The sequence below is a fragment of the Cupressus sempervirens genome, chromosome 8 (assembly GCF_028749045.1).
Source record: "Cupressus sempervirens isolate cs-2001-9-10 chromosome 8, ASM2874904v1, whole genome shotgun sequence".
Classification (NCBI taxonomy): domain Eukaryota; kingdom Viridiplantae; phylum Streptophyta; class Pinopsida; order Cupressales; family Cupressaceae; genus Cupressus; species Cupressus sempervirens.
Genome location: NC_143125.1, coordinates 647711754 through 647728594, shown reverse-complemented (window position 1 = coordinate 647728594; position 16841 = coordinate 647711754). Strand labels below are relative to the sequence as shown.

Below are 16841 nucleotides of genomic sequence, written 5' to 3'. Positions count from 1 at the left end.
ATAGATCAAGTAATGAAAGAGTTAATGGTTGACGATGCCACTGTCAATACTACTACCCAGGAAAAGGTGCAAGGAATCGAGAAAGATGATACTGGTAATGGTGGCAATAAGGATGATCAAACACAACTAGAAAATGTGTAAACTAAAGAAGAACAAGAGAAGCTAGATAAGATAAGCTAAGATAAGATATTAATATTAATGTCCAACAAAAGACCACCAAAAGGTCTACGGGACTAGAGGATTACAACAAGAGATCTGACAACATCAAGAAACAAAGAAACAAAGAAAGATATTGGTGACATGGGAAAAGAATAAGAAGATGTAATTGAAACCTTTTCTAGATTAAAGACAAATGTTGTCGATTGTGAAGATAACCTATTGGTTATCAAAGGGACAATTGATCTAAGTACTATGAGCCCTGAAGATATGATGAATGTAGTTATGGCAATTAAATCAAAAGCCAAGAGAGATCAGAGGGAGGAACAAATCATTGAATCTGCCACGGACATTCTATCAAATCTAGTGTTAGATGCAAAATTTGATGAGAAGGCCACACCTATTGAGCAATTAGGTTAGTTAGTGTCAACTATTGGTGAGTAAATGTGAAGTCTTGAGGAAGTTGTCATACAGAGTGCGAAGAAAGAGTATAAAAAGAAAAGATCTAAAAATTTGCACAAAAGATTGTACTAGACCAAGGTACATTGACTATGGAAGTTAATCATTTGAAAGAAGTATTGAAAATGGGTGGTAAGATATTCACTTCTATTTCTGCTTATGCAAATTTTGTTAAGGATATTGATAGAAAGAGGTTTGGAGCTCAACAGGAGCTTAGGTTAGTAATTGCAAATTTGGAATCTATCAATCAATCAGTCACAAGTTTTGGAGCATATGTCAATATTGTCAACCACAAGCTCAAAACTTACAACAATAAAAAGGAGAAGAGGATTGGTACTTTGATAGATTTGCAAAATCAACTATTTTCTAAACTTGACATTTTGCAAAAGGGAGTCAAGAAAGTTGAAGTGGTCTTAGCCATACCGGACATGACAACTATGGATGCCAAAAAGGAATTAGCATACTAGTTATGCAGTCGAATTGTGGTGATTGAAAACCTTAGGAAATCATGGGAAATTGACTTGCAGGTGTTGAAGACCGATTTTGATGAAGTGTTAAAAGGCTTGAAGCCTATGCTAGTAATACAGTTTTGTTTTTTTGAAGTCTTGCAAACCTTTTTCATTGTTGTCAAAAGGGGTCAAAAGGGGACTACAAGGAGAAAATTTTGTATATCGGGCAGTAGATGCAAGGGGAAGTAATAACTAATGTAAGGAGAAACAAGTAGTAAACTATACAAGAGGAGATGAGTTACAATGACTCAAATTTTTTAACATATTTTGTTTTTGAGAGACTTTTCAAATTTTCTCTAAGTATTGTCATCAATGCCAAAAGGGGGAGATTACTGGCATAATGATGATGTGAGAGAAGAATAGAAGTGTCAAATTGGTTGGATCATCATTCTTATCTTGTCATTGTTGGAAACCAGATGATCTATAGGTCATAGATCAGCTATACCAATAGATTGCTCAAATAGACAGAAGTATTAAGTATGGAGTGTACCAAGAAAAACACAGTCAGTTGCAGTAACATGGTTGTGCAATAATTGGTTAATGAATTATGATAAGTGGTTTATAGGAGATGTGTATCTGAGACATGTGAATCGATTTGTGAAAGAATATCTACTGAAAAGTTAGAGGAAGTGAAGTTTTGGTGAAGTCTATAGGTCAAAATGTGAAGAACCGTTAACCAGTAGAGTATACTTCTATAGATTCAACAAACCGGTAAAGTTTATGTTGTTTGTTGAAAAGTCAAAGAGGTTATATATGATTGAGCTGAAATCAAGGCACCGAAATCAAGGTTCTAGTGCTCACTCATGGAATTTGAAATGCTTTTGGAGCCAAGTAAGAATAACACATTTAGGGTTTTTCCACCGCTATTAAGAATAGTATAAAAGGGATTAAAAGATCAATATGTGATGATAGTTGGTGTGATTTTTGTTATTGAGGCAGCAACATAGTGTATTAGAAGCAATCAAGAGCAAACCATTAGTTAGGAACTTATCAAATCTGTCATGCATTGGGTGCAACTTTAACATCACATATCACATGTTGATTTTAGCAAGTTGACAAGATAAATCTCTTAACAAGGTCACTCCTAACAAGGTGTGCAAGATCCTAACAAGTCTGAAGAACAGATCCTCTAACAAGGTGACTCTCAAAAAGAGTTCTAAATCCCTTAACCAGGTAGATCCTAATAGATCTTTATTATAAGCTCCTAACAGGGCTAAATACTCTTAACGGATCATTTTTATCTATTGCTGCTAGAATCTTTGGCTTAAGGCATAGAAACCTTGAGAGTTCTTGGCTTCTGAGAGAAATATAGGCTCCCTGTGGTCAAGAATTTTTAGTGGAGGGGCTTTAGTTTGTGATGTTGTTGTGAGTGTTCCAAGGGTTGCTTGCACTGCTCGTTAAGAGGCCTAGCTTGTCTCTTCTAGGTACCTATTCACCTAGGTCCTTGATTGGTTTAGATGATTGACTAACACCAATCCAAACTCCTCTCCAAGAGTTTGATCCCTTTTGCTTAACCTCAGAAGACTAACACTCTGTTTTAGTACCCTTTTCCACACCTCACCTAGAGTGATCTAAGTGCAACTTGTTCACTAACTCCATCCTTCAATGCAGGGCCATCCATCATCCTGAGATTAGTCCATTTGCTCCCATTTGGAAATATCTTTGGACCTCTTCCTTACCGATTTCAAGATTTTGCCTCAAAGAAGCCTATTTAGGCCTAATTCAATTAGCCCTTGAAATCCACTAATTCCACCTTCTTGCTAAAACTCTCCAAACACCCTGGTAAATAAACTCCAGATCCGAACACCCTTTTGGATTCTCTAAAAGATTTTGTAAGTCTCAAAACCCTAAGTTGTCCGTATAGGTGCTTCCTATTATATTGTTAGTAGGACTAAAAGACCTATTTCCTAGGACTAGGCCACAAACTTGCTTAAAAACTTACGTCGATGGATTGGTAAGGCCTCAATCTCCAAGATATGTCAAGGTATGACTATTCCCTCTCTGGAACTGTACTTGTTCCATACAACACTTCTATCCCCTGCATGATACCATTGTTTCAGCACTGTCAAACCCTTAACCGGACTTTCCTAGCTCACCTAGGGCTTGACACTTAAAATAGTAAGACAACTCCTCTGGACTCCTAGCTTTATGTACAACATGTACAGAGGCCCCACTTGAAGATTCAACCACTTATTTTGAGTTCCCATCGTTGAATCTCATGCGGGAGCCAATTTCCCTAAATCTGCCCGACTGAGACCAGCAGACTGTCCTAAACTAAACTAATTTACTAAACAACCCAAATCAACTCTAGACCCTTAAAACATAAAATGAAAAAGTCTTCTCAAACACTGTAGAACACAATCCAATCACTATATCCGTACACCCAATAGCTTAAGATAGTACTGTTCACTCAAAACTCCAAAAAGTTGCTGTAACACAGTCCAGTCTTCTATTCCACACACCAAAATTACAATATCTCCAATCTCTACTACTTAGATTCGAGTCTTGGCTCACATATATGCTATATCCACCATTCTAGAGCTTGTTAGTCGAGCATAACTTAGAGAATCCAAAGTTGCCATGTTGCATGTCATGACAACTTTTTAGCAACATTTGGCATCTTTGTACTTATGCCTCTACCCTTGTTTCTAGGACCTCTAACCTCCATGTCTCGAGGATCCAAAGCCTTTTAAGGCCATAATAGCATCTCCACAACCATTAACCATCTAATCTTTAAGACACCTTAAAGACTCAATCCCCTTAACTCCTAACAATATGAAATGTAAAAACAACTAACAAAGGCTATTAGTGTGACCTTAGTCCTAATGACTAACTCACCTAGCCAACATTGCAAGGTACCTTCTAAGGTCTAAAAACAACCTAACCTAAGCTCTTGACTTGGCTAGAGTCAAGTACAAGCCAAACAATGGAGGTTTCCTAGGTGTGCTCCAGCACCAGATGCCCTAACACATCATTTCCAGAGCTGAAATTCCTTATGGAGACCATTTTCTAAAGGTGAAATTCAAGCCTCAGGTACAAATTTGGGCTAATGCAAGGTGTCTTCATATTATTGAGCTTAATTGAATATAGCAACAAAAAGAACAAGCAAAACAGGTTGAATAGACCTAGCTCTGATTTTCCGGATGTTTTGGTGAGGATGGCTAGGGTTTGAAGACATTTCTGAGGTATCTGTTTCTAAATATGCATAAGTTAATTACTTTCATCTCAGAAAAATAAAATGTAAAATGTTTCAATAAAATGTAAAACGTTTCTGAAGTTTATGGGCAGATTTTGAACGATTTTCTGTAAAAAAATTATACCCACAAATTTATTTTAATTAGCCGAAAAATCAGTTCAACAATCTTAATGCAAACCAAATATGATTTCATTGAAGAATTTCTTATATATAAACAAAAATTCAGAATTATTTGTGCATTGCTTTTGGAGATATTGTTATTTGCTACTATCCCTATTTGGGGACATTACATTTCCTTGTATCCATTCCAAATTCTAATTTGATTCTTGGATGATCAGATGGGAACACTTTAAGACACTTGAACTTGAAAAGCTAGCACAGCCTTTCATTTTCTCACATTATTTACACATTTGCCATGTCTTCTTCTATCCTTTTGCTCTCATATCTTTGGTTCAATTGTAGTTTCAAGAGTCACTCCTTCCTAATCAAAGGTGACGATCAAGACACATGGGGACCCCAAACACTCACAAGCACCACTGGAGCAATAGCATGCACTGTGAATGTTGGATTGGTTGTCATGTGATAATTATTCTTTGAAGTTCTTATTCAAGTTTTAAGAAAATAACACAAAAAAGGCAATCTGACAGGATGAAGAAATATACATACAGTGGCTTAGAGTTTTTTCTTGCCACTAAAGACAATTCCATAGTGGGCAATTATGATTTAAATGCAACTTCTACACTACCGAAATGACATTCCAGACTAACTTTCTACTATGTAAGAAATAATCAACAATATGCAAGCAATCGTAAAACATGCAGAAGCACTTTCCCCTCAAATTTTTCCTAAGAGATGAGAACATTTCAAGACCAAGTTTTTTCGTAGCTCTTACCTATTGTGATACAGTCTGCAGCCTTCAATTGCAAAATGCCCAAAGTTGCTGAGTTCTGCCAATCTAACCCCCAAAAAAAATAGACATAGTGTTGAATTCTACCAACTATATATTGCTTATATAGTTACATATCCCTTCTAGCGTATTTAATAGCTTATAAACTTCATAATCTTGCCAAGCTCTGTCTTGTAAGCTGTGAAAATGAGAATTTATTTATATCCTGGAGCGACGAACTATCCATACTAATGTTGTGACTAAACTTTGTAATTGTATACTATGCACACTTCTAAGGCTTGCCAACAGCTAATATACTCATGTTTGTCATGTAAAACAAAATTTGTACAACCTTCAGAACAGATCCTGTTCAAGTGAGGTCGTGTGTAAAACAAAGTTAACTATTGCAATGTCCCTTTCTTTGGTTTTATATGATATTTCAAGCCTCTAATCAGATCTTTAAAATCAAACAACCAATATTTCAAAGATCCATCAATTTCTCAATAAACCCCAAATTGGGTATGCCGAAAATAGTGCCAAAAACTTCATAGCTTCACATATTATTAATAAATCTGAAAGTGGACATTTTTATAGAAATTTCAGCAGCATAACAGCTTACAAAATGACATTTTCAGATCTGTATAACATTTACACAACAGCTCCCAAACGGAGGATAAATAAAATGCTTATCGAGCTTCCGAAAACAACATAGAATAGTCCGAAAACACCACAAAAACACTAATAATCTATCACAGAAGTATAATCACGACCAAATACATATATTCAGCTCTATTTTGACATCTAAAAGTCTGAAATACAGCAGCAACCCAAACTGATATGAAATACTCAACCGGAAACACCAAACTCTTACAAAAAACACACCCGAAAAATCACAAATCTGCACTGTTCAGCACAAAGCCAAACTCTGTATGAGCATGCACATGGAATGGCTTCAAACTCCCGTCCTTAGCCTTCCTGGAAACCTGCAAACTCCCGTTCTTGGGTCTCCTTCTCCACAGGTTTGGCAGCCTCTGAAGAATAACAAAGAAATGAGCAAAAATCAAGTTCTGGAATGAGCCCGAAATGCCTCCAAACTCCTTAAAAGAGGGCATAACCCTAACTCACGTCTAAGAGGGGTTAATAAAACATATTTTAATAATAATTTTCATTTATTAGTCCATTAGCTTTCAAAGATTATCCCCTTTTTCCGAAACTTCACCCTTTTGGGCCTGCCTGCTTTAGAAAAGATTATTATTTTTAATTATTTGAAAAGGGGACATGACAAGTCCTCCCCTTCCAAATATTGCTTGTCCTTAAGCAATGGCTGAACAATAAACCAATCAATCCACCTGGATCCCAAATGTAGTCATGAACTATACTATTGCCAATTAACACAAGCTCCTACAATATAACCAAGAGGAATCCATAATCAAACTGACAATTACTGCTCAACCAAACTCCAAAGTCACAACTTCCACAGTTAGAAACCCACGAGACACAAACTCTTAGAACATCAAAACCCAAGTAAAGTGGACAAATCAAACTACCAACACAGTAAATACCATCAACGCATTCCACTGGCCTATACGGAATGTACAATCCAACTCTGAAACAATGGTGAATGCTCCCGAATGAAATTGCACCAAGTATGGAGAATCCACACAGAATACAACTCCTGCAGTCAACACAACTCTGTAGATCACCGACCACTGTCTCATAACCATAACTCCCATGCACCCCTGATGGTGAAAAGCCATCACAAGATAAACAGCAAGAATTGGAACCCAAACCAAATTTGCCTGCCATCAACTGCTCAACACAAGGATCAAATGCTAACTGATGTACATACCTTGCAATATAATGTTGATAAAAAAAACCACCCTCAGTCAACAGCTCACCATGAACAAGTGATACAACCCACTGTGACTGATCACCAGCTAAGTCAGGAGATGTCATAGCCAAAGGAGTAGAATCAATAACAACGCCCGCTGAAGCATCACTCTGAAACTCCTGCTCTAAGTCATGTATTATCAAGCTGTCAACTGCAGAACCTAGCGCCATGTCGTGCCCATCACAACTCTCATCCCGAGGCATTAAGCTATCCCATAACTGATGATAAGCACTAGGAACCAAAGTACATCTCTGTATCATCATCTCATCAACATGGTCATCAAAGGTAAATTGATGAGCATACCTCACAATGTAATGCTAATAGAATGCACCAATCTCAGTCAGTGGCTCAGACTGCAATCCAGATGTAACTAACTGCAATCGATCACTAACCAAGTTGGAACTGACTACTACCTCTAAAGACATTGCCAAGGGAGTAGTATTACTAGCAGGAACCATGCCAACTATCGGTCACACATGGTCTTTGATACAGCATCTCTAGTCTTTGTGTCATTAGTGCTAGAGGTCACCACCATGTCAAGCATACCACAACAATCTGCTGCAGCACCCAACTCAACTGAACCTGACTCTAGTGGGGATGAACTCGATATGCCAATGTTAGTATCAAGGATGGATGCATCCCCATCTCTACTATCTTTGACAATCTCGACCACGGACATCCTCGGATCATCAGACACCACAGCTTGTGACTGTACAGAATCTAGTAAAGACTGTAGTTGCTCTAACTCCATGGTCACCTTAGCCAAATGAAACTGTGACTCCTTGAAAGCCAACTGTGTACTCTCAAGAATCTCAGAAGTCACCTCAAGTTGCTCAGTAAGCTCACTCACCTCATCTTCCTTGGCCAACAATGCATCATATGTTGTACTGCCCCACTCCATAAGATTAGCTCTGTCGGCTACCAACTGCATATAATCCTGTCTCAGAATCTGGATAGCCTCCCATAAAGAGTGGAACTCTATCAAGGAAAGATAACTGCCTCCCTGCTCATCACTAGTAGGAGAACCCCATCCATAAACTGCTAACAATTGATGAGCAGCATCGAAATGTTGGCAAGCGATAGCAATGCCTCGCTCACTAACTCTCAACTGATTAGACACATGATGGCACTGGCTTGACTGTCTCCTACAAACCTCCTCTGATGCACTGTCTAAAGGAGTATCCTCAAAGTTACTAGTCTCTAGATTATTACCATCCATATCCTGTGAATCAACTCTAAAGCTCATATCAACAAACGGAGTATCAAAAACTGTAGCACTGCTATCCAACTCCTTTGTACCCAAGGAAACTAATTCTTCAAAACTGCCCACTGCATCCTCTTGGATGTCATCAATGCCAATATGATCCTAGGACTCATTTGTACACACTACCAAATATGAAAGATCATCAACAGATTCCAGCAAGTATGGTCGACTGGATATATGAACAAAGCCCAACACCGATGTATAAAAACTAATACCAACATCGGACAAGCTGTTAGCACAAGAAAAGACAACACCGTGCAATCTGCTAATCAAATCCATGATAGCACCCAAACAAACACTGCTACCAAAAAGTGTTAAAGATCTCCAGTCAACTGAATCCCAAATGCCAATATAACAATCTCGAGTCCATATCTGTAAACTAGAATCAGCTGGTAACTCAAGCAAAATCCTCACTTGAGTAATATGACCAATACCAACTAACTCCACATACCTGTCATGATGAGATAATGAAGTCACAATACTGTCTTTGTTCACTTTCAGCTGGCTAGACAAAACGTGTGAAGTACTACCAGCCTCAACCTCATGTGACGAAGCATCTAACTGTGCCTGGTACTCTTTCTTAGCAAAGTCATGAATGCTCAATGTCTGCTCATCTCTACCAGGTATCTCACCATCATGCACAACAACATCCTCATAATCATCATCTAAACCCACTACGTTGTAGTCACTACCTGTTGTAACTATACCATCCTGAATACCTGTGATATCACCCTTTAACGACCTGTATACAATTGTCTCAATTTGAGTATCAAGTTGACCATTACTATCAATCTGCGTAATATCCTTTCTCACTACCTCCTGTGGCAGAGTAGAATCCGAGACCTCTGCCTGGCTATAAGCTAGTTTCTCAAACTCCTCATGCAAGTTCTTGGTAATTGTGTCATCTGCCCTATGAGAAAATCTGCCAAATAGAAATCCAGTCAACTTATCCACCTTAGCTGGGTCGGACAACATGTCATTCATTATACGGTGGTGCTCAACCAACTGTTCAAACATGTCATGGCTTATTTTCCTAAGTTTCGAATGTCTAAATAACCATCCTTTCTACTGTTTTGACTCTGGATATCAATTGTCCAAGATCGTGTCCTCTGAGACTCTGTACTATACCTGTCCATTCTAGATAAAGTAGAGTGTAACCCCAATAGGTTATAACTTCTTCAAACACCAAGAACTAACATGCAATTGATTAGAAGTAGCATGCAACCATAGATTTTGACATGCAGCTGATTAGAAGCAACATGCAACCACCAAATTCATCAAGAACTAACATACAAATGATTAGAAGTAGCATGCAACCATAGATTTTGACATGCAGCTGATTAGAAGCAACATGCAACCACCAAATTCACCAAGAACTAACATGCAAATGATTAGAAGTAGCATGCAACCATAAATTTTGACATGCAAGATTTCGGTGGTTGTCAAAACTGACATGCAAACTTCTACAAACCCTCAGGCTGGCAAGATCATAGCTCTGATACCACTGCAATGTCCCTTTCTCTGATTTTATATGATATTTCAAGCCTCTAATCAGATCTTTAAAATCAAACAACCAATATTTCAAAGATTCACCAATTTCTCAATAAACCCCAAATCGGGTATGTCGAAAATAGTGCCAAAAACTTCATAGCTTCACATATTATTAATAAATCTGAAAGTGGACATTTTTATAGAAATTTCAGCAACATAACAACTTACAAAATGACATTTTCAGATCTGTATAACATTTACACAACAGCTCCCAAACGGAGGATAAAAACAATGCTCATCGGGCTTCCGAAAACAACATAGAATAGTCCGAAAACACCACAAAAACACTAATAATCTATCACAGAAGTATAATCACGACCAAATACATATATTCAGCTCTATTTTGACATCTAAAAGTCTGAAATACAGCAGCAACCCAAACTGATATGAAATACTCAACCGGAAACACCAAACTCTTACAAAAAACACATCTGAAAAATCAAAAATCTGCATTGTTCAGCACAAAGGCAAACTCTGCATGATCATGCACATGGAATGGCTTCAAACTCCCGTCCTTAGCCTTCCTGGAAACTTGCAAACTCCCGTTCTTGGGTCTCCTTCTCCACAGGTTTGGCAGCCTCTGAAGAACAACAAAGAAATGAGCAAAAAATCAAGTTCTGGAATAAGCCGAAATGCCTCCAAACTCCTTAAAAGAGGGCATAACCCTAACTCACGTCCAAGAGGAGTTAATAAAACATATTTTAATAATAATTTTCATTTATTAGTCCATTAGCTTCCAAAGATTATCCCCTTTTTCCGAAACTTCACCTTTTTGGGCCTGCCTGCCTTAGAAAAGATTATTATTTTTAATTATTTGAAAAGGGGACATGACAACTATCTTTGTACCTCTTGCACCATTTGGCTAGCCTGCTTTGTTAGTTGTGATCCTTCAAGATCCAAGATATAAATTAACTACGAACTTAAAGATTAGATTCCTTAGTCTTTATGATAATCATAAAACCTAGAATTTAATTTAAGAGTATCAATACAGTTTTCGTACCTGATAAATTGAAAAAATCATATAGAGAGTACATGAAATCAAGGGCATGATAGTTCTAAGTATTTAAGAATTGCAGGAATACTGTAAAAGACCTGTTAGATCTGCATCAAAAAAGCTAGCACCAAGCAATTTTGCGCCCTTGAATTTGGCTTGCCGCAGGATTGACTGTACAAATAATCATTTTCAAAACAACCTTAGTCAGATTAAAAAAAGGGGGACATCAATATTATTTAAAAATGCATATCAGACATACCAAGATGATAACTAGATGTGTGAAATTTACTCAAGATACAGACTAGTATCAGCTACGGTTTTCTACATACCGTTTTGAAGTCTTGCTGGACCAAAGTCTTCCCACTAAAATCCTTTCCTGATAGATCTGCTCCTCGAGTTACCTCTGAACCATAAGGTCCACCCCCCTACAAAAATGTATCGATGTTTCCTTTCTTAGATTAGCGAGAAGAAATTACTGAAACTTCAAGCCAATTGTTTGGCAAAGGAATGAAATGCATAAACGCAGTCAATCACTTGGCTGGAACACAAGAAAAGGATCAAAACATTGCAAGATAATCGTAAAAATTAAAATATATATGTGTACGAATGCCCACCAAGCCATGTTTTAATATCTTGGCAATAATGGAGACCACCATCAGTCTGAACAAAGCGGGTAGTAAACCCGGGGTGAATTTAGACGCAACAGATATCCCTCACACATGACTTCAATTGGGGGAGTTACCAATCAACCGTGCATAAACGAAAAATCGCAGTTAATGATAGAAAATTTCCTAAATGGGTAGCTAGTTTTTCTTAAATAACAAATGAAATAAGCCCCCATCATTAACAAATCAATCTCAATTGGCATCAATAATCATATTAACAATCAATTCCTTTGAAATGTGAATTGCAAAACCACGAATCGAATAATATCCATTTAGGCTACAACGAATTTAGCAAACCCAGATGATGGGAGAGCAACAGAATATTAAAATTGGGCACCTAATTCATATCAAAGAACCACTGTCGTAGCAAACGCACAAATTAAAAAGCCTCTATAATAAACAGCCAGAGATTAAGATTTCGGTTCACATACCTTAAATGCCAATGCAGGGTCCACAAAGCAGAGGGCTGCAGTTAAAGCAACAACAAAGCTTGAGCGACCCACAGTAAGAGCTACTCCAGAATTCCATGCCTGACAATATACGAAACGAATTAGAGAAATTTGTTCTCGAAAATTTGTTGGTGTGGAGAGTTAAATATCACCTGTTTCTGTGTATGACTTGTCGGTTTGTATGTTAATATTGAAGAGGCAGTTTTAATTGGCACCCGTTTAGACAGGTTTTGAGTTGGCTGTGCAGTTCTATATATCAGGGAATGATTGCAGTGCACAGATATTACACCAGTGGCCATGCTTCCCTTATTTTCCTCTGCTTACTTATCCATAAAGCGACTCTATACTAGATATTCTCCTAAACGTTTGGAAGAACGCGCCCATCTTAAATTAGAATAAGGTACCTTTTTTAGTAGTTGCTTTTTTTCAAATATTTAGAACTATTAGTTAATGTAATTTCTATTTTTAGTTTGACCAATCACATTGTTGTTTTGTTTTTTTGAAGTCTTTTAATTTTTCTTATTGTTTATTAATTTAGATATATTTATAAATTTTAGTAAATGTTATTTGTGAAAAATAAATGTAAGGTTTTAATAATTTTTGAATTTTTAATTTGTAAAAAAAAATTTTTATGGGTAATAGGTAGAAGTCTAGTTTATTTATTATTATTTGTTGAGATTGATTATGATTATGTGTTAAGTTGAGTAGACTTAAGTCCAAGAGCTCCTAGATGAAAGGCTCATAGTTTACCATTGTGTTGTAGGCGCTTGCCTTTAATCTGCAAAAATCTATCTTACTAAAATGAGATCAAAAAATTCAAGGTACAAATGACGGCTACAAGCCACATGCAATTAAAATTTTCTCAAGAATGCTATCATATGGTAATTAATATAATTAAATGCATTAACTAGTAATATTGTCAAACTATTAAATTTAATAGCTATCATATGGCGATGGAACTTTTCATTATTGTTCTATGCAAATTGGTTAAGGTATTTGATGGTGGAGATTTCACTATCATTCTGTGTATATTGGTTAGGGTATCCAACGATGGAGCTTTTCACTATCATTTTGTAGTGCCTGCCCTCGTTCACATTTTTCTAGATACATTGTTGCTATCATGGTCGAACTCTATTAGACTAGTTTTATGTTGATGGTTAGTAGCATTGTTTTGAGACTATCAGATATTATGCTATGGATTCAGTTGATATATGATGAGATTACTTGACTCTACATTTCATGTATGCATGATGATTATTGCATTATTTTCGGTTATTGATGATGATTAGTTAGATGGTTTGTTATCACATGTGTTTTCTTATGGATACTTACCCCATACTTGCATGTGTATGGTGTGCATGTTTGTTTCTTGTGTATGGCATTTCTAATGTGGTTAAGGAAGGGAGTCGTAGTCACCTGCTAGTCGAGATCTACACGATGCACAACTTCCTGCCATTTTTTGTCTAGCTTAGCATATATATACATGCATGGTATTTTATGCAGGTTGCAGGTACCGGGTATCGACTTCTCTGAATTGCCAAGATGAGCGTACCTTATCGCACTATCTCAATGGTAAGAGAGGGGAGATAAATTCTCAAGTCCAAATCTTAAACACTTAAACCATTTGTCCTACAGAGGTAGGACAAGTATCTAAGATGTTTTACCTACCGAATGTGTCGGATGACGTAGTTCGTGATTTAACTCCTTAGACTGATTTTGTATGGATTGTTCTATGATGGGTTTTCATATTTTATTTTGGAAGTCTATGGTGAATTCTCTATTAATTACGTCTAAAATTAAAAGATTTGATTAATAATTTAATTAATTTGGAAAAATTAATATAATGTCATGATCTTTTGATATTTTGATTTTTTAAATGGAAATTAATTGAGAAAAGAATTAAATAAAAGAAATTAAAATTAATAATAATAATAATAATAAAATAATAAGTAAATAATAATAATAATGATAAAAGAATTAAAATAAAAGTCATAAGTCTACCTAGGAGTAAACACATCTCTTGATTGCACATATGTCTACAACACAGGAGTTAGCGCACAAATTAAGCACATGGTGTCTACAACCTTGTGACTCATCTAGAAGGTTGGAAAAAGCTCGTGCTTAGTTGTCAACGCTTATCTCATCTTTTGGTTGTTTCTAGAGACATTCTAGGTGCTTCTTGAAAGTTCTTTATATCTAGGCACTCCTAGAAGCTCGGGGAGCATGTTTGGAGAAACTGGGAACATTGGAGAAGGAAGGAGCTTGCTCTACAGATTCTGAGGAGAAGTGGTTTAGCATTAGTGTCTAGGTAGACACTTGTGATTTTTGCATATGATATTTCGCTTCTTGCACTTCTTGTCTTCTTCCTGTCTTCTGAATGCTTTCTGAGGATTTTCATGTGTTGAATATCTTGGTTGTATGCATTTTGTCATGGGTAGTTAAATTTTTCTATGAGAAAATCTCATATGCGTAGATCTGAGGAATCTATGGGGCTAGGGTTTTCAGATGCTTTTGGACAAACCTATTAAAAAGAATTAATAGGTAAATCTAGAGAACAATTATTATGAGGAGAATTCCTAATTTATAAAATTGAAAAGCCCTATTTGTTTTTAAAAAATTATGTTTATGCTCGCAGGCATTATTGTAAATGTTTTCTTTTTAAAATATGCATATATGTTTATAAATTTTGCATGTGTGTGTGTGTGTGTGTGTGTGTGTGTGTGTAACTGCTTATAATATTCGAATATATATTTTTAAAAAATCTGAATTGCATATAGGAAAAACATTTTAGAAAAATGTTTATATAAAAAAAAATTAATTAATAAAAAAAAATTGAATTGAAAACACTTGAAAGCGTTTATTTAAAAAGTATGTATATAAACATTTGGGGAGGGACGAATTTTGTACCCCCTCAGCCTATGATTAGAAGTCACAAGGTACCTGCGAATGTAGTGTACCTGCGACTAGTGACGGGACAGAGATAGTCGTGACGCGGCCATTAAAAATAGCGACAATAGTCACGGGTATGTACTACAGTTGCAGGGGTGGTACAGACCCCGATACCCATGCCGAAAACAAACAACGTGCAGGGTACGGTGACAATGTTTTATTTACTTTTGTATTAATAAATCAATTGTTATAATTTAATTATATATATAATGTTATTATTAAATATTAATAATTTTATATTAAGTATTATATATTTTTAATTAATAATTAATATATTTATTATAAATAAAATTTAATTAAAAGTTTTATTCCTTGTAATAATTTAATTGTCATGTAGTATTTAGTTTATATATAATTAATTAAATTGGATGTAATTGTTTTAGGATGAAAGTTAGATATTAATGAGGGGAAACTATGATTACTTTTATTAAGATTTCGATCAATCCATTGAAACACGATTGGGGGGTCATTATCATCATAATGTATATATAATAGATATTCAGAACATTTAGAAAGTTAAATTCTAAGAGTTATAGGGAGAAAACTTTTATCTATATAAAACAAGTACACAGATTTGTTATAAGGAAGACGAACAATGTTCCTTCATTTGATATTCAACTCTTAAATGGAAACTGAAAACCCCACACTTAATTCAACTATGTAATTTTAGCAAACCAAAACATGTGCTTGCATTTTGTGTTTTCTCTATGCTATCTATTTTGAGTTTCTGGGTTGACTAGTTTGTTGACCAGTTATAGGACGTCTACCAAAGGCTCGGGGGTTATGATTGTGATGTCATGATGATGTCTTTTGATCTCGATCTTTTTAAACTCAACCATGGTTATGTGATGGCATGCTGATTGATATTGTTCTCAGTCTTCTTGTGTAAGTTGTGATATATGTAACATTTTTATGAGTTATCGATCAGTTGTATTTGGATTACTTTCCAGTTACTTGAAGGAATTGGATTGCTTATCTGATCTTGATGGTGTCATGTTGTAACATGTTTTGACTCAACCATTTTGGAGTCTTCGATCAGTATTACTTTGAGATACATTTTGGTTGCTTGTTGAGAACCAATGGATATTGTGATTATCAATGATACCTTCAGTTACCAATAGAGAACTATTGTGGTCATGATTATCTATGGATGCTTTTCAGTTGCTCATGGAGATTTGATGCTCTTATTGTGTATTATCTTTTGGTATTTTTTCAGTCGTTTGTATAGGACTGTGGTGATTTTGTGATTTATGATTCCATAAGCTTAGGGTAGGTTATCTACTTGTAGTGTTAGGTGTATATGCTACTTTAGTATGTTAGAAACACTAAATTAAAACAATCAAAAAGCATTTGCATACTAATTCAACATAACTTCATGAGAGACAAAGTGAAGTCCTCAAATGAGAATATGAGCCATGGATAGGCTCTCTCAATGAGGATGATCACTTGATGTAGAGGTGTGTCTAATAGCTAAGATGGCTTGATTATGTATGTATGCTCAAATGCTCAAATGGGCTTCAATGGAGGATTTTTGATAGGTTTTGGTGAATGGATTTGATGTAAAAAATGGCTTCTCAAAATGGCATTATGGCTTTACTTTCTAGATTGTGTTAAAATGGCTTGGGAGAGGATTCCTTAAATAGGCAAAGGGCTTGAGGGATCAAGGGCTAGGATGCAAGGATGGGAGAAAGCTTATGGAAGGTTTAGATTGAATGAGAAGAGAGCACATGGATTGTGCTTCGTTACAACCAATCAGGGAGTGACACATGTCACAGGGTCATTGGTTAGAGCAAGAGGGGTTGAGAGGTCAACAAAGGAGGCTCAAAGCTCATAAAGACCCTCATAATGGCTTGTAAGAGCAATGAATGGGCT

General features: G+C 36.1%; 1 protein-coding gene across 2 annotated transcripts in view; it reads right to left on the bottom strand.

Moving 5' to 3' along the window:
• LOC149544097 (Tetratricopeptide repeat (TPR)-like superfamily protein) overlaps window positions 1-12402 on the bottom strand; it is a 130764-nt gene extending 118362 nt beyond the window's left edge. For both annotated transcript variants that reach the window (XM_089798680.1, XM_089798681.1), the window contains exons 1-4: window positions 12173-12402; window positions 12003-12101; window positions 11236-11331; window positions 11005-11077 (exon numbers count right to left, since the gene is read on the bottom strand). In XM_089798680.1, the coding sequence (XP_089654806.1) occupies window positions 11005-11077; window positions 11236-11331; window positions 12003-12101; window positions 12173-12319 (415 nt within the window). In that variant the 5' untranslated portion in view covers window positions 12320-12402. The remainder of the gene's footprint in view (window positions 1-11004; window positions 11078-11235; window positions 11332-12002; window positions 12102-12172) is intronic.
• Between the last annotated feature and the right edge of the window lie 4439 nt (window positions 12403-16841).